At 38.4% G+C, this 24,570-nt stretch overlaps 1 protein-coding gene across 8 annotated transcripts in view; it reads left to right on the forward strand.

Annotated features, from left to right (window-relative positions):
• Bnc2 (basonuclin zinc finger protein 2) overlaps positions 1-17,835 on the forward strand; it is a 418,137-nt gene extending 400,302 nt beyond the window's left edge. For 4 of the 8 annotated variants that reach the window (XM_076845948.2, XM_076845947.2, XM_076845950.2 and 1 more), the window contains 2 exons: positions 290-355; positions 15,564-17,835. In XM_076845948.2, the coding sequence (XP_076702063.1) occupies positions 290-355; positions 15,564-16,224 (727 nt within the window). In that variant the 3' untranslated portion in view covers positions 16,225-17,835. Of the gene's footprint in view, positions 1-289; positions 356-13,806; positions 13,841-15,563 lie in introns of all 8 variants that reach the window. The other 4 variants (XM_076845949.2, XM_076845951.2, XM_076845952.2 and 1 more) reach the window with 3 other exon arrangements.
• Positions 17,836-24,570: the final 6,735 nt, after the last annotated feature.

Genomic DNA, 24,570 nt, shown 5'->3' on the forward strand with positions numbered 1-24,570 from the left:
GTTGCTTGTTATGATTAAGCATGCAGAATCATATGCCATTTTACCCAGTAATGCACGCCATTTTTCTCTGTGTGCTGTGTACATGTGTGTGTGCATATGTATTTCCATGCATCTAGGTGTGAATCAGTTAACTGTACACAGTTCCCTGCCTCCCCATTTACCTTTACTTAGAAGCCGCAGCTTCTGTCATATATATATATATATATAATATATATATTTCTGCTTTGCCTTGTGGCTTTTTAATTAAATCAATAAATTATCTTCATACACACATATTTATCCAATATAGAAACAGAAATTTACGGATGGAAAGAACCATAGGTCCAGGACATCGAGACAGCCTGCATCTCCGTAGGTATAACCAGAAATGTTATCATTCCTTACATGAGTATTTAGTATGTCCTTAAATTCTTTAAGAGTCATGAAAATATCAGAAGAAAATGTGAAGCCAAAGTCATTGTTGATGTGGGGGCAAGATGTGGCGGTGTGGGTTTCTTTATTTTAATTTCATGATGTCTTTGAGCATATCTCTAAAATGTAGTCTGCCATGGGAATGAGGCAGAGAAGGGGAGGCTTGCATGTACTGTAGGATCGGTTGAACGTATTATGTCCAGCCTTCAGATGACATCACACCCTAGCTATGTAGCAGCAACTCTGAAACAGTTGGGCTTAAACAGAAGCAGCTTGTCCTAAACCTCCCATGTTCTTTATTAAACTTAAAGAAAATATAATATAAACGGAATGTGCCAAGGTGGTCATTGGTGAGATACCAAGGTCACCCTTCACTATGGAGATGAGCTTGTGAGCAGATCACTTACATACTGCACCAGTCCAGCTCAGGTAACAGGTAGTTATTCCCATTATATTGGATCATGGTTTAGGATTCTATGTTGTCTCTTTAAAATATTTTTAGAGAAAATTTTAGTATATGGCAAAAATCAATGTATGTGGAAGAAACAAAATTAATGAAGAAGTTTCCAAGTAGCCACAACCCATTTTCTAGTGCTTATCAATTGGGAAGAATTCTTGACAAAACAACCTGTAATGAAGTACTATGGAAAAGTAGTGATATGTCTCTGAAATATTCTATTTTATCTTACATGAAAGATGAACCCTTTTTAAAAAGCCATATATGTACATATATATATATATATATACACATATGTGTACCTATATGTGAGTATATATCTAAAATTTCCTTTCTACTGAAATAAAAGGAGCCCAATCTATGAAAAGTAAAATCTCTAAGAATAAGTGGTTTTCTTATACAATGCAAAACATGCTTGTAAAGAGAAATCTATTGTCTAATAAAAGATTTCTCACCCCCATTTATATTGTTCTGTAAAAATGGGTTGTTGTCACAAAGTTATTTTAATTTCTAAGTTATCATTGATGGTTCCAGAATATGTCAGGTAAGATAGATATACTTTGAATAATAAAATATAATACTCTATCCAACCTCCCCTAAGTTTGTGAGTAATATTCATTCTTTCAAATTTGAAATAGTGCATGAGTGATAATGAGGTTAATGCATTGAAATTTTTTAACAAAAATAAAAGACTCATGAAAACCTGCATCAAATATTTATGGAAATGGAGTGTTTGAAGACAAGCCAAAATTCATGCTTATTTGCATGAATTCCTATCAGAGTTTTAGCTGGTTTGCTGAAAATATTACAGGTCATAACACCAGAATAAACAGCTGTAGGACCAAAAAGACTACATACCTAAAGCTTGGTACTTTCATTTATGTCCAGCCACTAAAAAGCACAAGTGCTAGGATGTTTATGTCCTTAATGCATAAGGAGACACTATTGCATGCTGTTGGTTTGTCAGAGAAAAAACATTAATTGATGGCCAAAGACTATTTCAATCTCCATTTTTATTTTAAGGATGTGGGAGCTTAGCCAGTGGCTAGACATATAGAAGCTTAAACCAGTGACAGATAACCAGGATGTTCCAGGTGGGAAGAATGGTACAGATGTGTTCTCATGTGTGTTCTGTCTCACAGGAGATAGCAGACTTTGGGAGACAGTTGACTGGTTGAATTTTTGTCCCTAATATTTTTAAGTTTTAGAATTTTGTCACACCTGATAACTGAAGAAGAGCAAATAGAAAAAATATTGCAGATTGATTTTTTTTTTTCTTTCTAAAAATATCCAAATCTTTTGATCTTAGGTTAAAAACTTGGGGGGAGAGGACTTTGATACTTCAAGAAGAAAAGTATTCATCCTTGTTGTTATCTGTGACTTGGGTTAATATAGCACTGAGGCTAGCTACCATCAAATGACCAGAAACAGTGACGCCATTGGGTAGCGGCCTCTTTAGGCATCTCAGCAGAGTGGGCTGTGGAACAGAATTCTACTTCTTTCAGCCTTCTTTTGTCACTCCATCATCTAATGGCAGCCTGTCATGTAATCTCCTGTGCACAAAGCCTCTTGGATCACATCTCTGATCTGTCCGTTAGGCTAACCTTCTCTTCCTCTTCTCTTTGCTTTTACTCTGTGAGTCACTAGAATGACAGGAAGTTTATGGCCCTATTTTTTTACACTTCCACTCAACTGTGAAGCTAAGTTTTCTTACCTTTCTATTAAGCCAACAGACCTTGCCAAAGAAACCTTCGTTTGTCTTTAATTTTGCTTCCCTGTAGCCATTTCTTTCTTTCTCCAGAGTTTTGAGTTTCATTCATCCTTGGCTCCACAGTGTCTACCTTGTGTGCAGATGAAGCACTGAGGGAGCTTGAGCCGGCTGGAGTATGTAAGCTGCCAGGGAGCCCCTGGTATGGCCTGCACAATCGTCCTCTTCCTCCTGTTCACAGTGTGGCCTTCTTGTCTTCAGGATTAGAAACCTTACCAGAAGTTACCCACAGGTCTTTCTGGGCTTCATCCAAGAAGGCAGACATGAGGAAGCTGGTGTTTTTGTTCTTCAGATAAGCATGTTAGTAAGATGGACGTAGATGTGAAGTACAGTGTTTTAGGTTTGGCAGTCGGGTGGAAAATATTCCCAGGTCTTTGCTTATGGTCCTTCTGGATTTTATAAGATCAAATTAAAGACTTTTTGAAAAGCAAGAATGTTCTTTGTTAAATGTGACAGGGAGGAGAAAGAGGCACAAGGTTTGTTAAGGTTGAGGATTCTAAGCAGCAGTGCCAAAGGCATCCTTTTCTATGTAGTTGTAAGTAAGTGTGTGTTTGATAAATTCACAAGAGGACTATTTCACACTCATGACAAAGAGCAAGCAAAGGGACACAAAATCTAATTCATCCCAGTCACTGGGTGGCTGTTGGAATAACTTTTATTCTAAGCAATGAAAGTAAAACGCGAATAATTTTCTCTGTAAAGAACTCTGGTCCTCCTCCAAGGTGAGTGCTGAAGTGTTCGGGTGTATATTGATAACACTATGAAGTATTAGCTTTTGAAATTGCTTCTTCCTTTATCCCTTGATTTTTCTGCTGCTGAGATGTGGTTCTGTCAGGGAGTAAGAGACTGGAACTTAGTTTTGAAGTATATATAAGAAATAGTCCCTGGGAAGAAGAAATTCTAACTAACTGGCCTGGACCTTCAATCTTCAGAAAGAGAATTTTCTTGAAGACAGCATCATAGTCAGAATTAGTAAGACTTAGTTAACTTTGGTCATTTTTCATCCTCTGACTTAAAATGTTTGATCCTGAGGAAGGCTGACTGGCCATGGATTACCTATATATAAGGAAAGCCCATGTATAAGTTAAATTTAAATTTTATTTAGGAAAAAAATATAGACTTCTATCTTCTTCCCTAACATTGCTTCGTATTTGATAATATGTCATCAAGTACTTTTATCTGTTTTAGTGATTGGCAGTTTTAAAACACCAGCAACTAAAATGAGGACTTCTTTCTCAGAAACTAGATATGTGTATAGAAAGAAATATTTCTCTTTGTTGAGTTTCGCCACCTTTATTGTTTACTTCTAAGAGCAGTGGCCACTAATTGCTAAGGTTTGTCTTGAATTTTATCAGGAAGGTAAGCATAATCTGATCTTCAAGGTGTAGGGAAGGTGATCCAGCCACATGAATAAATTTAAAAACAAAATATTTGCTTAGGGTGATTTATAAATAAATATGAGGCAGCCATTGGTGCCAAGTGTGAACCTTCCTCAATTGCTAGTTAAATCAGTCCAGATTTAAACATGTAAACTTCTTGATTTGTATGGAGTAAGACATCTGTATTTGGTTTATTAAAACCTGCTGATGTCTCCAGAACTAAATTTGTTCCTCTATAGGCCTCTGGGTAGCTATAGCTAAAAAGCAGAGATGTATAGTTTTTGCTAGTCTTATTACCTGATTTTAAGCCCTGTACAGGTGTACAGGAATAAATTAACATGAGCTACCCCTGATGAGCCACTGCATACATTAACAACAGAGGTGAAGATGCGAAAACATGCTACCTGCCTCCTGTTATCACCTTCTCGGGGAGAGCAACATTCATTTTTTCCATCATTTTTTATGTTTGGAAACTTATGGAGAACTTTTCTAGAGTGAGCTTTTCAGCAAGTACACACAATTTCACCAGGCACTACCTCCAAGAAATGAGCCACTTAGCACCAATTCAAGACAACTATTAGTATATTTGCCCTAACCTAATTAGCTGTCAAATACAATATGTTAATTTCTCCACGTACAAGAAAAAACATTTTAAGGGAGCAACAATTTCATTTCCCAGTCAAACTACAACCCTGCAATTCCAAAATTCTTTGATGCAGTGAAGTTGAGCAGGTCCTCTGACTTTTAAATGTTAAGGAAGAGATTTTTTCCCCTGCTACTCTATTTGGTCTCACAATAGCGCCAGCCGATCAATAGGCCTTTTGTACTTATCTCCATTACTTTCCATCAAAAGCAAACAAACAAAATAAATCCCCCTCCTGAGTAATTGCTAGTTGTGCCCTCCTCAAGCAAAACTTTAGTAGTAAGATAAACTTCTGTGTCATTCCTGTCCCTGGGGTTCTTTTTATACACTGGGAGAAGAGCAATGAGCAAAACGGTCTCCTTGTATCATGGGGAGAGACTCTGTCAAGCCTAAAGTGAGCCTCCAGTCTTCCTAATGACCTCCTGCTGGCCCGGCTGGATGCAAGACAAGCTCATTTAAGCCTCTGCTGACCTTTCACTCCTCCACCACAAGAGTTTCACCAGTCACTTCCACATCTTCAAAACCATGGGCCAAATCTGGCAACAAAGCTGAATGGAGGGCTAGCGATTTCCCTTGCATGATGCAGAGAGACTTTTATGAATGTCTGTAGATGGGATTTAACACTAAATCTCTCTCTGTGGCTCTATCACTTCCACTGCACAAACATAATGCTTCCACATAGCTCTTATTTTTTTTTCCTCCTCCAGAAAGGAAACAGCTGCTCTTCTCACCAGTATTATCTTGAAAATTCTGGCAAAAATAATAGAGAAGAAGGCAGGTACTGAGTGCTCAGGTAGTGTTTCATGATAGCACCATTTGGAAAAGATCCTTTTCCTGATTTCTACCTCCCTCTGGTTCAACAGATTCTATGCTCCTACAGTAGACTTAATTGGTACGAGTCTTCATACACAGTTTTCACCTGAGAAACTTGTTTTTGTAGACAAGCTGTCCTTTCTAAAACATGTGGACCATTTTTCCACCGGGAAGAGGGCAGCAAGACTGCACACTCACCCCATGAACATTTGCTCCAGTGACATGGGTAAGATCTGTTCCCTCCTAGCTGAAAGGCTTCTACCAACTCTCCATGAAAGTCATCCATTTGTTATTTACTAAGAGAAGCAGAGACATCCTTCTGTATTTAAATTTCATACTGGAAGTTGAGCTGTAAAGCATTTCTTTTTTTTTTTCTCTTTATAAAAGCATACTCAGAAATAATTTAATGTTTTTGACATAAGACTCCCACGAGCTTCAAATAAATGAGTATGGCAGAATATGAAAGGAGTTTACACTTGCCAAAAAATTACAGTGTCATAAAAAAGGGATTCAGTGACTTTGATTCTCAAGTGCCAGGATGATTGTGTATGAGAGAGAGGCAGGCAAGTTAAGTCAGATGAAGAAGAATACTTTTTAGGAAAGGACAATTTTTTTCTCAGTTATTTCACATAAAACTACACTTTAAAAAAATACCTTGATTTTATGTCCTAATGCAAACTACCTGAATTAAAACAGGAGGTATAAATTTCTGGTAAAAAGCTGTTATGCCTGAAAGTGTTAGTGATCTTAACTCTAATACTTTATGGAGTTTATTACTTCTTTTATTAACTGGGGGAAAAAATGTTACCCACTTCCAGCTTAATTCTTTCTCTTGCTTACTCTAATTTTGACTTTACCTAAGGAAAGGCTGGGGAGGCTAACGCCAAGTGATTCTGCCTGAACATGTGTATGTGCTGCTGCCTCAGTTTTGCTATTGCATATGTCAATCTGAATTATGACCAGTCATGCAGAAATTATGCTAACAGTCTAATCTAAATGCACCCACATAATGTATATGTGTGCTTATACATAAACACCCACATAAATAAGAATATCAAAAGACAGATCATCCTTAATTGCCAGAAGAGACATTTCCATCTTAGAAAGTGATGTATGAAGTTACTTTATCACATTGATGGGACCATCACAAGATTTTGTAAGTAAAATTAGACAAATTTGGGCACTAAGAACAACAGGCCCTCAGAAGGAAGCCTTTGAGGCCTGATGGCCAGCTGAGGGGGGGCTGCTGTAACTCTGCTGCCTTTTTAGTCTCCTCTGTCACTGAGGGGGCACTGGTGGGTCAGTTCGCTCACTAGTAATTGTGTTTTACAGACTTCTAAAGCAATTGGCTCAGTCAGTCCCAATTCAATAAAAGTGGAGAGCAAGAGAGAGAGCACTTTTGTTCTATTTTTTACTTGAAATTATTTCATTCAGCAGTCTGTCTTTTTTATTACCAGGACTTGACATTAGCACTCCAAGCTATATTAGCATCCATTTCAGCAGTTCAGTAATGGTATTAAAAAAACACTTAACTTCAACGGTGAATGGTTGTATGACAGTACCATAAAAAATCCACATTAAAAAAAAAACTTATGTATTTGTCCCAGAAAATTATTTTTCACTTGTTTAACCACTTCAAAACTATGTTCTCATGACGGGGTGTTCATGAACACCTTCTTATTCTCAGAAGCAGCCAGCAAAGGTGGTCTGTGGATTAGGGAATTGGGGGAAAAGAAAAGGAGATCCAGAGGCGAGAGGGTAGGTAGAGATGCTGTTTACCCTGTAGTTAGATTACCTTCCATTCATCAGCAGAGATGGAATTGGCAACCTCAGAGCACCCAAGGTGAAATTCTTGGATCCTCTTGCATGACTGGGATTTGATTTTGAACCCAACACTCTCCAAACTTGGGAGCAGAGCCTAACTACTTTGGCACTGTGGTGTGCTCATAAATGGCTACATTAGGTTCTAAATTTTGATTAAACATTCAGTAATTAATCAATGGTAGACACGAAGCAGTTGGCAAGGTCCAGAGCTGCAAAATGTTTAAGACATAAAACATTACGAAGTAATTAGAATATGCTCCTTCAAGAGAAGGATTGCCTTCAATAAAGAGGTAAATGATAGCATCCTGTTTATTGTGGACGTAGGCAGCCAGAGCAATATGATAAACTGCTGGAGATACACATATCAGTAATCATCCACATTATTAGTACCATTAATCATAATTCCAAAAATATGACAGCAGCAGCCAACTTTTTGACCAATTTTGCTTCTGCCTGTTGGCCATTATAACTTCACTAATAGACTGCAGAGCTCCTGTGCGTGGCAGTTTGCATCGAGAATGGAAGGTTAATTATATTTGAGCTGCTGATTTCTTCTCTCCTTGGAAAAGGCTTAGCACTTTGACAATCCCAGGAGCTCACCGTTGTTAAACCAGTAAAAGTACTTTATTGAAATTTTCTTTGTTGGTCAGGAATGAGGATATGTTTCCAATGAGATATAAGCGCCAGGCTGGGATGGCTGCTAATGTTTCTTGCTCCAAAGTGATTCTTGAGCAGCAAGATGAACGCAGTGGTTCTTTAGATCACTTTGCTCTCTCATTTCTGTTTTGCAGGTGGGTAAAAAATTCTGTACTATATGGTGATACACCACAAAATCCCACATTAGTGGACCACAAATATGTGTATGTAGGTCTAGGACATTGGGGGTGTTTTGTCATATCAGGAGAAATAAGCATCTCTTTAATGCAAAATTCTGCACGTCCAACCATACCTATATGAACAAAAAGTAAAATAAACTTCAAAAAAATCATCTGAATGTTTCTAAAAATTGAAATGTTCAGTGGCATAGGTGCATTAATTAACTGAAGGTTTCATGTTTCAGCTGGTAGTTTTGACATCACTTAAACAAAGGTGTAAGTTAGATTATGTTCATTCTTTTGTCCAAGTATTTTTAGTAGTTTTATTTTCCACAGAATTCTGGATAAGGCCTTAGTGTAATATTGATTGTGCTACAAAATAATATCAGTTAGAATATAGAATGAGGGATGGATGGCTCGAGAATTAGTTTGTCCAGAGTAAATAGAAGACTTAGATTATGGCAGAGATTTCTTCCCAGTAAATCCTTAAAAGATGTTCAGGCTCATAGCTTTGCTCTTTCTTACCAAACAATAGTAGTAAACGGAGCACCATATGAACTGCCTGATTGAGAAAATTTCCAAATGCTGTGAAAACATGATCCTATTCACAACGTAACACTCATCTCACATTACAGTGCAACAGGTACCTATCGAATAATCAGCACCCTGGAGAAGCCTCCATGTGTCAGTTACAACTCAAAAGTAAAACAGTTAGGGAACAGGGCTGTTGGATATCAATTCTGCACTTAACCTGAGCATCCACATACACATTTTCCATCTACCCATCTGCCTTCCCAAATGCCATGGCTACATTAACATTTTTTATGCATTCCACAGCAATGACAAATTGTTTTCTAACTGTAGTGCCAGATTTAGTATGCGAAAGACACGTTTGCCTCTGCCAACAACCCAATAATTCTCACTAACATCTTCAGAGTTACAACATTTATAAAGTTGCAAAGTGGAGTAAACAAACCATCTGTTTGGCTTTTCCATATATGTCATGCTTTCTTATTAGCATATTACGATTCATTTAGTAAACAAATTTGGTGATTTCGTTCACGTCAAAGTTAGATCGGAAGCTTGAAGATGATTAACATTCCTGGGACAAGCACATTAATACATTGCTTCCTCTGCAAAGTTAAATGGCTTCTCAGGAGAATCGCCCCTTGTTGACAAGATGAGACTGTCAATTTTGTTTGCCTGCCACATTAGGGGCCGTAAGGGGATGGCAGGCTCTGAGAGAGGGGAGTCGTGTAGGCAGCATAATTCACTGTGAATTGAGAAAAGAAGTCTAATTCTGATAAATGGTCGACCCCAATACATCCTACCTGTTATTACAACAGACGTGCCGTATCTGTGCAGTAAATTAGCTAAACCCCTAAAGAGTTTGGTGGGAGCTTATCTTCAAGTGAATAATTTGAATGTAGAGGGAACTGTCTGCGTGACCAGTATGAATGATTTGTTTTATATTGAAAGGGATTGAAATGACTGAATTTTATACTTTTAATTTGCAAGAATTTGCTTAGCTTTTATTTCTTGCATTTGATATATATTTCCTTACTTTTGGGGTTTTTGAGAATTATCCACTAGAATTCTACATTGAGTTTTCTTCCCCAACTAAGGGGTCGTGTTCAGACCTTCTAGAGAAAACCCGTAAATAATAGCCAGTTGAGCAAGTACTAGTTTTGCAGAAATGGATATTGTCAGAATGTCATTTAATTCACAGAGAAGAATGCACAACACTCTTAATAAATGTTAATACAAAAACATTGAAGTAAGTACAATAGATAGAGCTATAGCAACCTAGATAAGAAGAGAACTAATGAAGGGCAGAGGTTTTGATTTTTCATTTCTGTGAATTTGGATAGCAAATTTACCTTTCTGTTCAGTAATACTGGTGATTCAGTAGTTTCACAATTTATTCAAAACTGACATCTAGATTTACCTGGATTGGATAAAAATTTCTCTTCTATATATTTTCCCTCTCCATACACACACACACACACACACACACACACACACACACATACATATAATTGACTGTATTCACAAGTTTCATATCTGTAGATTCAACTAACCACAGATCAAAAAGAGTAAAAGAATACTGTGTCTGTACTAAACACAGACTTTTTTTCTTGTCATTTCCTATACCATACAGTACAACAACAATTTGCATGACATTTGCATTATATTAAGTATCATAAGTAATCTATGAAAGATTTAAAGTATACGGGGGAGATGTGTAAGCTTTATGGGGATACTACATCCTTTTTCCTAAGGGACTTGAGCATCTACAAATCTTGGGGGTGCTGGAACAGAATACTGAGTGATGTCTGTGTACACATACACACACCAGTAACTCCTCTGTATGCATCACCATTATTATTCTGGACAGTATCATTGGAGAAATGTATATGTGTGTGTGTGTGTGTGTGTGTGTGTGTGTGTGTGTGTGTGTGTGTTTTGAATGTTAGAGTCAAGCAGGAAAATAAAGGCAAAATCTGATCCAAAGTGGAACCTCAATTCCATTTTACCCAAGGTCTTATAATTAATTACCAAGTGTTTTATTTCAATTCACTAAGTTTAGAGTGGCTCAAAACTGAATTAAGAGTTAAGTGTTGGACATTTCATTAAGCTATAGCTTGATTCACTATTCCATTTCTGACTGCCACAGTCTAATTTCTTAACTCAGTTGTGAGACTTTGAAAACAAAACCCAGTTCTCTTCCTGTAAAGACAAATTTAAAAACTCAAAACACTTTTTGTTTAAATAAACTGCTCTTGTTTTTAATTTTAGTTTTTATGAAACATTGCACTAAGTCAAACTAGGCCTTTGAATAAGTGGATAAAAAGAGACCCAAGAGAAGTCCAAAACTGGTACTTACTTTCCATCTCTAAAAGGCACTTGCATTTACTTGACTACATTTGATGAATCTCATGCCTTCTGTGGTTGCATGGTAAGGTTTTCATCAGAGAAGCAAACAAACAATTAAAAAAAAAAAAAAAAAAAAAAGACTGGTAATTCACTGCAGTCCAGTTAAAGGACTTTCACTCAGCATGTCAAATGAGAAAAAAAGAAGTTTGGGTTTTGACGCCTTCCCACCCAATTCAAAACTTTATTACTTTTTTGCTTTTTGTGTGATCTTAACTTCTGTTGAGGCTTTTAGTAAACTCACAGTGTAGAAAGAATACAGAATTTCAGCATAGCCCAAGTTAGAGGGTTTTTTCTTGCCCTAATTGTGTAGCCTCCTCTGTACCACACTGGGGTGTTAGTAGCCCCAGAATTAACCTTTGCCTTGTCACCACTGTCTGTTCTTGAATTCCCTGTACCATGCTGCTCCTTGAGATTGTTGTCTTCTTCCCTCCTGGGGCACTTTCTGGGAAAAGCTTCTTTAAGACTTATGCCTTTTATGAATTGAAGACAAATAAAGGTGCTTTTAAAAATGTTGGACGTGCAGAATTTTCTACTTGATCTTCAGGACATTCGATGTTGATTTGACTTAGTTCTAATTCTTGAAAGTAACCTTCTTGGGGCTAAATTTTGGACCGTCCTGTCAATCTTTACGCTTTATACCTATGCACTCATTTTCTCTCTCCACCATCAACCTTTTGTTTTCCCCCTCCAGAGGAATTTGCCTCCATTTATCTGTGTCATCTACCTAATCAGAGCAAATAGAAACAGCTTTTATACTGTTCACATTCTTATAAAATACAAGAAGTTCTAACTTAGTCTAGATTTTTATTGATGCTTATTCCTCCTTCTTTGCTGAAGATAAATATTCAGGATGCTAAATTTATTTGTAAAAAAAAAACAAAAAACTCTCTTTTCCTAGAGAACTCAGAATGGGTTGTTTCATGGATTCCTTTTTCTAGTTGTCATGTCCAACACTTCCTTGATCCCAGCACCCTCTGCCCCTCTTCCCCTTTGGGATACCCTTCTGGCTACATCTGGTTGTCGGTAGGTGAGAGTTCTTGCTGTATTCCTTTCATCTTCCCTTTCTTTTTACCTCTGCAGTTTTGCTGATCCAAATGAAAGGATAATATTCTTCAAATTGCTATTAACCCTGGGTCTTTGGGTCTCCTGAGGACAGTATTTTATGACAGTTAAATGGTTTGGATTGACTGACTGGAGAGTCCCAACAATAGGTCTGTGTTAAAGTCAAGTGCTGCCTTCCTTCTGTCCATTTTGCTGTGGAGGCCGCATCCTAACCTGTTGAGGGATCAGCACTCTCCTCTTTCCCTCCTTGCCTGGCTGCCCTTTTCCCCACTCCAGTGGTACTATGTGAGTTTGTTAGAGAATCCCCAGGCCCACTATCCTGAGAGTGAGCCAGCCGGCTTTCCACAGCCTGCTCTTCCCATCCCCACTTCAAGTGTTTTGCATATGGCATTTAGGAGGATTATTAAACAAAAATGAAATAGATTAAGAAATGAACATAAAAGAATCAATTCTCTTGAACTGTGGTTGCATAATGGAAATCGACTACCATGAATGAACCCGTGTACTGAAGTTATGAACAGGAGAGCTAATGCACTGCCATGAGTTCATCTTTATTATTGCATTACACCTGAATCAATTGATAAAGTAGCTTTTTTTTTTTTTCTAAGCGAGGGATGGCACTTAATTGAATAAAAGTCAATGTAATTATATTAGCAGAGGCCAACAGTACTGCTGACAGCGGAAAAGGGACACTGTTGAGCAGAGTGCCAGAGCTGGTCCACACATTTCTGCACATCGTTTGGTTGACAGATATTGAGGGCTGGTACATCATCTAATTAGATTACAGATTTCTACTACTATAAGTGAGAAATGAAGAGAAAATCTCTTCCTGGCAACATAGCGGTGGAGATGTGTAATTTCACAAGTCATCTTAGGAAAGAGGTGTCCATCTGGGTGATCAGTGTGTCCTTTGTCAATGTTAATTTATTCTTCCTCATTCAGTGTGTCTCGATGTGACTGCTGTGTGTCTGGCTGCTGTTTTCTCAGCAGTGAACCTAGGAAGTGGTAACTGCAGATGTGTGAGAAACAACACAGAGTTCTAGATTACAGTCATCACAAAATGTGTGTTTGTAAAATTAAGAAAGGGAGAGGGTGTTAACAGTAATAAATGGGGGGGGGTTAGGAATACATGAGCTGTTCATAGTTGGCAGATTGCAGGATCAATAGAATTATAGTACACAGTGTAACTCTGGTCCCACATTCTTGTTATAACCCTGGTGGTGCCCTACCCACATGTCATAGTAAAGACTTCACAGTAGGCATTTCCTGCACTCTGCTTAGCATCTGTACTTGGAGTCATCTGCCATCTGACACCAAGGAAACAGGGAGGACTGTGTCAGAGCTGGGACCGTGGGGACAACTTCTGTTTATCATTCACATACCCATACTGCATGCATCTGTTCGGAACTCATTTATGGATGATGATGATGATGCTGTGAATTTGGTTTATCATAATTTGATTTATGATTTTTGGATTATGCAGCTGATCTGAAAATCATCAAGACAGCGTATGAGATGATCGCTTATGACAGAAAATAATGTTGTGATCAGAACATTTTAAATCCCTATTTTATTGTTTAAGTTTTTTTTAAACCAGATGTCTAGAATGTGAATTTGTTTTCTCTCTCTCTCTTTCTCCCTCTTTCTCTCTCTCTCTCTCTGTCTCTCATTCTTGCTTTCTTTTGTGATCGATTTAGCAAAAGATTAGAAAGCTGATCTTATTATCACAAGGTAAGCTCAGCCTTCCCAAGTGCAGTGTGGAGAGGGCTGCTGCCCCTCTGCCCTTAAATCCAAGTGCTAAATATTGTCTTGTGTGGAAGGGTGGAGAAGGGCTGTCCCACCTTTCTTGTCTCTGTGGCACATACCTCTCAACCATCTCAGAAATGTCAGCCATGCCTGTCATCAAATGGGGTGACTTCTTTTGATCGTCCATACTAATTATAACCAGAAGGTCTTTTGAACTGTATGCTGGCCATTTAGGCCATTTCTATTTTCATAATGACTTCTCCATGAAGTAGAGCTTCCACCAGCATTGAGAAGCCTATTTGCCTGTTTATCAGTATATTTTTGGAAGGGTAGTGTTCAATTTAGGTACTTGTCAAACATCTGAGCCTTTGCAGGTGGAGAGAGGTATATGCCCAAGGGCACTTTAAAAATAAATGGGGGATGTAAATACAAAGGCATTGTTTTCAGAGAGATAATAACGTATCAGACATTGTAAATCATGATGTCCCTCTGGATGCTTTGGGACAAATATTATCTTTTTTTACACAAGCAAAGTACTCAGTGAATGGAGTAAAAGTTTTGCTTGTCTAAATAACGCGGGATCCAGTTGTTGAAATAGAGGGATTTTATGTTCTTGTTGTGCTTGATAATTTTTTTGTACTTATTGTGTTTTAATTTTGTCCTTTTGGGTTTTTTTTTTTCTCTTGTTTAGTGTGATTTCTTTTAAAGGGTGGGTGGATTGTATTTTAAAAAATAGTTTATTTTAAAAGTTTAAAGTAGAATTATTTGATAAAAACATTCAGCACTAAATGTAGCAGTTTCCAAGCTCATTCTGTCTTTACATTTAACCGGGATCCCTAATCATTCGAGAAAAGGGATTTATGTTACTAAAGACAGTCTTTAGTCTACTTCAAATTACTAATCTATTGGGCCATATTTTTTTTCTTATTTAAAATTTGAATGGCTGGGCATTTTGGCACAAGCCTGTAATCCAGCTACTCAGGAGGCCGAGGCAGGAGGGTTGCAAATTTGATGCCAGCTTGAGCAACCTTTGCAAGACCTTGTCTCACAATAAAACTGTTAAAGGGCTGGGGATGTAGCTCAGTGGTGGAGCGCTTTCTTAGAATGCCCAAGACACTGACTCAATTCCCAGTTGCAGGGGGTGCAGGATTTCATTATTTTTTGAAGTTAAACCTAAATTATCTAGACCATTTTACTTTAAGAAATGTGCTTTTTAATATCTCTAAATGGAGAGTTTTCTGTATTAAGAAAGAGCAGGGGTTTTTTTGTTTTGTTTTGTTTTGTTAGGTAAATTTAAACTTTTCCACTTAGACAAGCACAAAGTTTCCATTCTTTAATCCTACTTAAATGTGTATTTCCTAAAAGTTCTGCAGTGAGGTCCTCTGCAGCTGATGCTGCCACATATTAACAGTATCAGAACAATCATGAGAAAAGGGTGCATGGGTTTGCATTCATCCTACCATTTAAGAATTTTACTTTCTCATGAAAATTACATTAATGGAAAGTTACCCTTATTGCACCTCCCACCACCGCCACTTACTCCCAATCCCGAGGATGTAGGGAAATGCTTGCTTTTATAATGGTGTAATTAGGAATGAATGTGCTTATTTGATGCCTTGTGAAAGCTGAATTTATTTTAAAGTGCTCTCCCTTTTCTCACCCTCCCCGCTCCCTGTATACCTACCCCCCTTCCCTCTTGTTTTCCTAGACACAGTGCCAACATAAATCTGCATCGTAAACTGTTGACCAAAGAACTCGATGACATGGGCCTGGACTCGTCGCAGCCTTCCCTTAGCAAGGACCTCCGGGATGAATTTTTAGTGAAGATCTATGGTGCCCAGCACCCCTTGGGGCTTGATGTCAGGGAAGATGCCTCCTCTCCCGCTGGGACTGAAGACTCCCACCTGAACGGGTATGGGAGAGGCATGGCCGAGGACTACATGGTCCTTGATCTGAGCACCACCTCTAGCCTCCAGTCCAGCAGCAGCATCCATTCCTCCAGAGAATCCGATGCAGGCAGCGATGAGGGGATTCTTCTCGACGACATTGATGGGGCGAGTGACAGTGGGGAGTCTGCACACAAGGCTGAGGCCCCCACCCTCCCTGGGAGTCTAGGGGCTGAAGTTTCAGGATCTCTTATGTTCAGCAGCTTGTCTGGGAGCAATGGTGGGATCATGTGCAACATTTGCCACAAAATGTACAGCAACAAGGGGACACTGAGGGTGCACTACAAAACTGTGCATTTGCGAGAGATGCACAAGTGCAAAGTCCCTGGTTGCAATATGATGTTTTCCTCTGTGCGAAGCCGAAACCGGCACAGTCAGAACCCTAATCTCCACAAAAACATTCCCTTCACTTCAATAGATTAGTCCCAGAACGGACACTACAAATGCCAGCTCTCACCAGATGGCCTACATCTTTGAACTGCCATAGTCAGTGTGCGCTTACCTACGTGGCGGGGTGTATATGTGTGTGCACATGTGTATGCCTCTGTGTCTACATACACACACATACGCACATTTTCTTTAGATAAAAAGATAAACACTAGGTGCTTTTGAATTTTTTTCTTTTTCCTTTATAGTTTTGGGAAAGGGATGGGATCTTTAATTCGGGGGTGAAAACAGAGTGCCCCTTTAAACACACACACACACACACACACACATACACACACAGAGCGTGCAACTAGCCCCAATTTTGATAGAATAATTTTTGGTCTTCTCCAAAGAGACAATTTGTTGTACCCATGACTGTTGCCTGCAAAAAAATAAAAGGGAAAAAAGAAAAAAGAAACAAAAAGGAACTTCTTATAGTTGTCTTTTGTGAACTTTAAGGTTTTGAGAGAATCTTCAATTAAAGCATGGCAGATTCACCTGTAAATATTTAGCCTTGAGAGGCCAATGATGTAAAACAATTGTATTGATGGTCGTTTAACTCTTTTGTTTAATTTTTACAGTTACATCCAGCTGTTAGATATGCAGGAGAAAAATAATTTGCTGGCTAGCTCTATTCATTTATGTTAGCATTAATGCACATTTTTTTTAAAAAAAAAAACAACATGGTCTTGTTTTTACTACCTGTTAGATATAGTGATAAAGAGGTGCTGGCATGCTTTACAGCACAGATCTGATTTTTTTAAAAATGTCCTGTACTAGTACGTAAATCCAGTCATGCACTTTTTATCATACACTACAAGGGGATGTGTAATATCCAGGCTTCTTTTTTTTTTTTTTTTTAACTTTAAACTATTGCCATACTTCAGTAAGTGTCTTTTTAAAAAAATCCACTTGTATAAAAATGGTCTGGTCAGTATAGGGCACAAATGCCAAACAAAAGTATTAGTGTTAACACAAAACTGCCAACTTTGCACAAGTTTCCAGAAAAGAAAATACAATTAGTCACTCAACATAACCACAGGCCAATTTGTCGGCCACCAGAAAACCGCTTTGAAAAAAAAACACTTGGTGATTCTTTCAAGTGCTGAATGTTATTAGAATCAACATTGCATCCTTCTTGCTTATATGTTAAATTACATAAAAGGAAAACAAAATTATGTGGTGTGAATCAGCCAAGGCATTTTTTCTTTAGAGGCAGGATAATATTTCGGGATACAAAAGCCCAAATTACTCATTATGAAACAAAGCTGAATGCAGTAATAGAGTTGAACACTCCTTTCCAAGGCCCTAACCCTTATCCTTTGAAAAGAAAGTCAGTCTAAACTGGATTGGTCTGTTGTATGGCCGTCTCATTTGTGGCAAATTCTGCAGTAGTGCTATGATTCAGGCCTGTTTGATAGACAAAATCAAAGGCTGTTTAACAGCAGCAGTACTTGGAAGCTCTGAGAACACATGCTAAACTTGAATTGAGCAACACTCCTTCCTAAAGGCAGAGGAAGGGGGGTTGAGATAGGATCTCACTGTGTAGTGTTTTGTTTCCCCACACAAATTTGTCAGAGAAAATGAAAGCAAGCCTGAAACCAAGCATAGAGAGTGCGGGTGGGGGGGGAGGGGGTCTGCTCCAAACTTTTGTTTTGTTTTGTTTTGTTTTGTTTTGTTCTGTTTCCGATGTTTACACATGTTGCCTGAGCTGGTTAACCACATCGGCAGCCTGAGCTACCACAACATACTGACTAAATGATGATATTTACTCAAGTTCAGTCTGCAGCCAAAACTATTAAGAGTGTAGACTGCAGACTGTTGTCTTTTTTTTTTTTCTTTCTTTCTTTCTTTTAAATGGGGAGTGGGTGACATTAAACAAGGAATAGTTTGTCAAACAGTACACAATATAAAGAGAATGTATTTCTTCTTTTGCATTTAATGGCCTCAAACATTTCTCCCATCTGTCTAAAAGTTAGAAATACCCTTCGTTTCAATGTTTCATGTCATTTCCATTTTTCCTATGTTCTGTAATTATTTTCTGTGTTCACATCAGCATTCACTTCCGTTAAATTTGCCAAAGGAAACTGTTAATATGTTTCTGTTATTATTATTCCTGTAGGATTTATTGTACCTCACAGTATTTATTGTTTCCAAAAATAAGCACCATTCGCTGGGGATTCAGTATTTTTATTTGTGAAAATTTCAGAAACAATAGATTCTTAAAGATAAGCTAGATATATCTAGGAGCTTTATCTTTTTGCCTCCTTCTGAGGATGCTAGGGAGGATGCTATGGGGTTTGTTTGATTCTTCATTTGTTCTACAGTGAGGAAAGACCAAAAGTATTTGCAGTACAAAAGAAACTATATCAAACACTATGTCTGTTAAATGACAAATGTTTACGGTAAAAAGCTGAGGAATTAGTAATAACCATTTTTGTTTTCTTGTACCTTTGAATTCCCCAAAGTCTTAATTTCTTTATTTTGGTGTTGTGTTAAATTGAATAGACAGAGATGTTTTCCTTTGTTTTATACCTGATAAGACTCTGTACAGTATGTTTGTTAAAGATTGAACCAGAATAATGAACGTTTGTTTGCAAACATTTTGGTCCTCTTAGCATTCTGTGTATTGCGTTGTTGCCCCATTACCGAATGACTAGATTTAACATGGGTGGAAAATATTTTTAGAATCCCAAAAAAAGATTGTGGCAACTCTGGATTTTGGAGTGCATAGACGAAATTACACCTATTTTAATGGAAATTAATACACCTTTGAATTTCAACAACTTTTTTAAAAAGTTACACTCTTTGTTGAGATATTAGAACTCATCTGTACAAAGTCAGCCTTTAGTCTGTTTAGTTTAATGTCAAGTAAAAAGTCAGATAGCCCTAGTGAGTGAATTACATAGCTGTCTGGAGGTCATGTCACCAAATGGACCAGGCTGAGAACAACTTTATGTTGCTTCCCACAAACCAGGTGAATGGCTATAGCCAGTTCGAAAAAAGTAATGTGATTCTAGAAGCATACTTTCCCTTACTTGGAAACATGAATGTGTTCACCTTTTTTTTTTTTTTCTTTATCAGAGAAATGGCAGTAAGTCCTGGGGCAGCTGGCACTTTTTAAGTATCTCCCCTATTTGCTGCTACTATTGTGCCTCCAGTGCCCAATTGCTATGGCGGCCTTCAAAACAAGTAAATAGCATTTTCCAATATAAAGCTTGTTTGCTTATAAAGGACAAGGGGAGTGGATGGATGTTGTGCATAAAATTGTAAAATCTAAAGTGTACAATTACTGTAGTCCCACGTGTGGCTTGTTCCTGGGTATGCCTGGGTGCAGGGTTGTGACTGAATTGCAATTCTACTTAAGGTGGTGGTCCCGAGGCTTATGTGCAAATGGGAGGGATAAAGAGATCAGTGTTTTAATCATTGAGCTCTTCCTCTTTGCCCATTCCTACCACTTTTTTTCATGGGAGTATCCTGTTAAACAGTTTCTCTCTTACTACATCCATTTTATGCTGGCTGAAAATTAATAGAAACATACATTTTCATCCAAGCAGCTTTTGGTTGATGTTAGCCACAGAGTTTTGTCACGAGTAAAAAATTAAGGCAGTATTATTGTGCATGTTCTCTAGCCGATGTTGAAACTTACTGTTTTTATCATTTTAAACTATGTTTTTTGTAAATACAAGAAAGACTTGGTCCACTTTGGGAATATCTGCATGCTGTGGAGGGGGAAGAAAGAGAGAGGAAGAAAAGGGATAGATATAAGTAATTTGGTTTTTAAAATGTGATACAAAGCTTGATCGTCTTAGTTCTGCCAGTCATGCTAGTTAAATAAGTCAACCAGATGTACTTCATTTCAGGTCTCACTCAGATGCCCTGTTCAGTCTGATGGCTTTTTTAAGGTTGGATGGTGTAAATGTTTTGCTTTTCAATATGACAAGCATTTTAAAAACAAACAAACAAACATTGTTTTAGCACCGTGGTGCCACTGTCCTTGCAGTGTGATTTCATTGGTCATGAATTTCCACGTCCTTCCAGTAAGAGGAAGAAGGTGCTTAACTGGTTAACCCCTGTTTATGTATATATTGTTCCCCTGCCCTCCAGAAAAACTCTGACAATGTGGAGAATGGGCTGGCCCAGAGGTACCCTTCTTCATCTTCCTCAGAAGAAGCTGCAACTAATTTCCCACCAAATAAAGTGTGACCTTTCTCCCCCACTTCTTTGTTCATGTCTAGATGTGTGCCCAGCAAATGAGACCAGGGGCGCTCGGTAATGACAATATAAAGAAGCTAGTAACCAGATTGAGATGGACACGTTGCTGCTGCTAACAGCTTGACCCGAGCAGTCCTAAGTTGTGTCTGGTCTGCTGCATTGGGTTAAATTGACTAATAGTAAATAGAATCCACTGTCACGAGACACACTACACCTGCCATCAGGAGTCACTAGGGGATTCGCTCTCATCTCGAGCACACCCTTTTCCCAAGAGCTCTTCAAAGTTAGACAGATCTTACTTATTATTTTTTTTTAAATCACCTTCCCTTGAACTTGGAATGTCTGGGGGGGTCTTGCTTTTCCCTCTCATTCTTCGTTTTTAACAGGAGGGATCTAAATGAGTAAGGAGGGCGTGTAAAAGGCACATGCCAAAAAGACCGGAGGCATCACTATTTTCCATCAAAAAGTAAGTAAGGTGAAGTAGAGGGTTGAGACCTGCTCTAGTTTGGAGTAGGTGGAAAAGAAAATAGTTACTGCACTGGAAATGTGTAAGCAGAAAGTCTGGTACAGCTGTACCTAGCAGTGGGTGACAGTATTATAGATGCCATGGTCTGCAGCAGGTGAGGCACTGACCACATCTGGGGAAGGGAATGAGGACAGCAAGGACAGCTGTGTGGGCTAGGAAAGTTCCTTAGGGGTCATGGGAGCCAACAAGGGCAACTGGGGGGTTTGGGTTTACTTGTGAATTGTTTTGGGTTGGAAGTCCCTTGGGGAGTAAAAATATTCAAGCAGTCACCTAGGTTCTGAAAAAGACTAGTGGTGAGACCTATTTCTCATCACAATGAGAGGAACAGTAGGTTTGAGTGGTGCCAGCTCGAATCTTCCCTCATCACTACTTTTTCTTGCCACTGTAGCAACGCACAAAGCCGTGGTTTGAACACTAGTTGGCTGATGATCATTTGACCAAAACAGGAGCTCACTCACTGTCCTACCAGGAATATAAGTCGCCTCTGTTTTTGTTTTCCCTCAGAGCTAGACTATGCTTACTTATGTTACTGTTAGGACCATATTTTATCTGTCCCAGACTCATTTCAGCACTTCCTTGAAGTTGGAAAGTTGCTCACTGTAATGATAGTTGTCAAAGAGCATTATTCATGTAAATCCATCTGTAAAACTGACCCTCACTTTTGCCCCAATACATATCTTCCCTCGGGTTCTTTGATCATCTCGTTCTTCCCACATTTTGCACAAAATGCTTTTTTACAGTCATTTTGCAATAACTGGATGTCAAATACTATCTTTTGGGCATTTGTTGAAAAATCCAAATGCCTAATAACAGGGTTTTTTTAAAAAAAAAAAACTAAGCAATTTTACAAGTACACTGAATTGGATCAGCATTATTATTCATTATAATGCTATATATATTTTTGAAGCAACACACTATACTTGTCGTAAAACTATCTTTATTCTTCTCCTCTAAAGTGTTGTTGTAAATTCATTTGACCTTTACTGCAAGGAAAAAAAAATCTTTTATATAGGGTATCAGGACAAGGCTCAGTTTGTAACAAATAGTGGACCATTACAAAAGAGGAAAGGAAGAAGCCAGGGCTGAGCAGAGAGAAGCTTCAGTTCAATTTCACCTCATATCTTTCTAATAACTTACTTGTCACTTTATTACCTTCCAGTAATGTGAATGCTGCTGACAAGACTGTCACACTAACAGCAGACAACACCCTCTCTGCTTCAGCCCCAGCTCTCCTGGCTACTTATTGCCCTGGCCCTGAAGGGACACAAACTAATAGTGTGCTTTCCACTTCAGCACTTGGCCATCAAATATAAAAGGATGCGTAATTGCCTGTTTATCCCCGGTGAAGGGGAAATTGAGTACAAGGGCTAGGCTTTCCCACCAAGTCCCCTGATGTACACACACATTCACAACCATCTCCTGCCACTTTCTCCCTCTCTTCCAGCCCTCCCTCCCTCGTTCCTCCTTTCTCCTTAGAGCACACAAGCCCATATGCACACCTACTGTGTCTTTGGGAAGCTCCAGACTGTCTCCAGATGCCCTCTCCAGCTATGAAGTGGACAGTAACAAGATGACTTCTTAAATAAAGGGTCAGGAGAGAGATGCTATCCGTGACAGACATCTCTACTTCTTTGGAAACTTAAGTATTGCATTTCCATGCCCATCCACTTTTAGGAGTACTGGGTGTGGTCCTAAAATTAGAGAAATTTTTCCTATAAGTCAATGGCCCCACATTCTGTAAGGAAAGGATTAAAATATTTATCTGCCCCTTCAAAAAGTGCATGTGTTGTAAACAAACTGGTTATGCATGGTGATAAAATTTTTTTTTTAATTTTTCTTTTAGTCTTTGGCATCAAACCATTATTCTAAGTGTACATATGTATCTTTCAATGACAGACTCAAAATCCTTACTGTAACATGACAGATTAGCCTTCATTTTTTCAAACTGGACTGACAATCTAAAAAAAAAATAAGGCAATGCTTTTAACCTTAATTATTCAACCAAGAACTACCCACATATAAAAAGGTAAATTCTCCACTTGGGAGAATTTGGGTAAGTACAAGTACAATGAGCTTTAGAAATCCGAGTGACAGAGGACCAAAAGTATACAGGAAGTCTACATGGAAATGTTAGATCCCAAAAGACCTTCAACCCAAATATTGTGTTGGTATTGGCTGCTGTTTCTGTGTATTGAATTATTTCATTAGTAATTGAAAAAAGTAGCTAGTGAGTGACTAAATAAAATGCAAGACCTATTCATGCACTTTCCTCATGGAACTGGAGAACAACATGCTTCCTTCCAACCCTGCAGCAGCAGGTGACAAAAGATAGTTGGCCTCTGCTATGAGCAGTCAGTCACCTTTCAAATAAAATATTTGTCACCCCAATAAGACACGTGCAGATGTCATTTCTGATGTGGATTTTTGCAAAGACAGAAAGCAGTGGATTTAGGCATAGATGGCATAACCGGTCTATGCCAACGAGCCTGTGCTGCCTAATTTCATAAAACGTTGGAGGACTGTAAAGAAAAGCACTTTGAGCAAGGACTTTGGGTTAGAGAGAAGGCAGTTTGTTGACTTGTTTTTTTTTTTTATGTTCCTCATTATATGTATATTACAATCACTTATCAAACAACCTTGAATCTTAATTAAAAACTCAGTTGCCAAAATTGCACAAATTCTACTAGCTGTTGCTAGCTTTCTCCCTTTAACTCTAAGTAACAGGGATGTCTAGGAACATTTCTAATAGTTTAATGCTTTATTAGCTTTCTTTTAAACAATCTTTGAAGGAAAAAAAGGGAGAACAGAAAAGGGTATTTTGACAAAAATGGAGAGAAGTAGATAGTATAAAAGTATATTTCTTGAAGAAGAGAGAGAATCTAAGTGCTATACCAAGATTTTATAAGGCTTCCTCTTGCCAAATGTGATGTTGAGATAATGCACAGCTAAGATGGCAAATCCATAAATTATTAACAGGCTCTGCCCACTTCTGTTATGGAATGCAAGGTTTGAGAGGTTACTCTGGGGAGACCCTGGGTGTATGAGAGAGCTCTACTCATCTGGCCCTGGCAAGGTTTGCAAAAAAAAAAAAAAAAAAAGAGGAGAAAACTCCAGCCCCTTGGGTAGTCCCCCTGCGAGGTGAACTGACCTGGCACTGTTTCAGTGGGAACTTGTTGCCTGCCTTTTTCATACTGGGAGACAAAGCATCCCCACCCCTGAATCAGGGCTGTAGCCGTGAGAAGCATTGATTCATGAGGTATGATGCTCTTGAACTCCCAGACAATGTGCTGAGTTAATAGGTTCACTTGAGATGTATAAACCAAGGCTGATTGTTTATTTTTTTTTTTTAAATCTAGTACTCAATTTGGAGCGTTTCTGCATGTCTTTGTGCAGAGTAATCCAATCCTCTCATTGCCTGTCTTAATCTCCCCTGACTTTCCTATTATCTTTCTCACTCCCACCCTTTGCTCTTCTGATCTCACCCACTCCCCTCAAAACAATAAAAATAAGGAAAATAAATAAATCTTTGCTGAAGCAAGAAGGTAGAACACTCCTTCCTTCGTCCTGGTTCTGACCATTCTGGAAATGTGTGTGTTCTACCC

The sequence above is a fragment of the Callospermophilus lateralis genome, chromosome 2 (assembly GCF_048772815.1).
Source record: "Callospermophilus lateralis isolate mCalLat2 chromosome 2, mCalLat2.hap1, whole genome shotgun sequence".
In the NCBI taxonomy this organism is placed as follows: domain Eukaryota; kingdom Metazoa; phylum Chordata; class Mammalia; order Rodentia; family Sciuridae; genus Callospermophilus; species Callospermophilus lateralis.